Source organism: Apium graveolens, chromosome 4 (assembly GCF_009905375.1).
Source record: "Apium graveolens cultivar Ventura chromosome 4, ASM990537v1, whole genome shotgun sequence".
In the NCBI taxonomy this organism is placed as follows: Eukaryota; Viridiplantae; Streptophyta; class Magnoliopsida; order Apiales; family Apiaceae; genus Apium; species Apium graveolens.
Genome location: NC_133650.1, coordinates 9,138,869 through 9,140,351, shown reverse-complemented (window position 1 = coordinate 9,140,351; position 1,483 = coordinate 9,138,869). Strand labels below are relative to the sequence as shown.

The 1,483-nt window shown below is 41.8% G+C and overlaps 1 protein-coding gene across 1 annotated transcript; it reads left to right on the top strand.

Annotated features, from left to right (window-relative positions):
• Positions 1–511: 511 nt before the first annotated feature.
• Positions 512–1,213, top strand: LOC141718296 (uncharacterized). Its single transcript, XM_074520680.1, has one exon. It carries the CDS (start codon positions 512–514, stop codon positions 1,211–1,213), a length of 702 nt encoding a protein of 233 aa, XP_074376781.1.
• The last annotated feature ends 270 nt before the right edge of the window (positions 1,214–1,483 follow it).

Below are 1,483 nucleotides of genomic sequence, written 5' to 3'. Positions count from 1 at the left end.
TAAATATAGTTGTTAGGATTATCTGATTTAGTCTTTCAGTCATTGCAATAAAATAGGAGCAGTAGTGTTGTATTAGGAGTGTTGTTCAGGGTAGTTCCTATCCGTGTGGACATCATCTTTATATTCTGTATTGTACCGTTCAAGTTGATAGACTTTTGCAGTTTTTTTTGTTTATCTTCTCTCAAGTAATATACATGTGCGTGTGTATATTTTGTTTTTCTATACTTGGTATCAGAGCTTACAACTACGATTCTTGTGCACCATCATGGACAATAACAAGACTAAGGAAGGATCTTTCGGCTTGAGCTATCCGATGTTGTCCAAATCAAACTATACTGCTTGGGCTTTAAAGATGAGGGTGTTCATGCAAGCTCACGGTATATGGGATGCTATCGCTCCAAAGGATCCTAAAGCTGCCATTGACGAAAAGATGGACAAGCGTGCCTTGGCAGTAATTTATCAAGGCATTCCAGAAGATATATTTTTGTCAATCGCATAAAAGAAGACTTCTATGGAGGCCTGGAATGCAATCAAAACAATGTCCTTGAGAGCTGAAAAGGTCAAGATGGCTAAAGCACAGACACTCAAGTGTGAATTTGAATCAATACGTATGAAGGAGAATGAGCAGCTGGATGAATTTTATCTGAAATTAAATAGCTTGGTTACCAATATTAGAGCATTGGGAGAAACGGTTGAGGAAGCTTATGTGGTTAAAAAACTTCTCAGAGCGGTTCCTTCAAAATTTCTGCAAATAGCATCGGCCATCGAGCAATTTGGGAATCTCGAGGCCATGTCGGTTGAAGAGGTCATTGGGTCACTCACAACTCACGAAGAGAGGCTGAAGGGGGGAACTGAGACTAGCCATGGACAATTACTTCTAACCGAGGAGGAATGGAGGAAGAAGGAAAATAATGAGGGTCAGCTATTGTTGACGCATGATGAATGGCTAAAGAGAACAAACAGAGATGGGGCTCGAGGAAATGGAGAATATCGGGCAAAGGAAGGGTATCGTGCAGTGCGGGACAGGAGCAGAGTGCGGTGTTTTAATTGCCAGGGTCTTGGTCATTTTGCAGCAGAATGCCGCAGGCCCCGCAGGGAAAGGGAGGCAAACCCGAAGGAAGTAAACCTCTCCAAGACATATGAGGATGAACCAACGTTACTGATAGCTGAAGTCGGAAAGTCAGAAACTCTTTCTGTATTGTTGAAGACATGATGATTCCACAATTACGTGCAAACACAGGAGCACAGAGGGAGTCATATATATGGTATTTGGATAATGGCGCTAGCAACCATATGACTGGGCAGCGTGGAAAATTCAAGGAACTAGACGAACAAATTACAGGAAATGTAAAATTTGGGGATGGGTCCACTGTACCAATAAAAGGAAAAGGAACGGTGTCATTTCAGTGCAAAAACGGAGAAGAGAGAACTCTAACGGATGTGTATTATATTCCGAGTTTGTGTAACAACATCATTAGCTTGG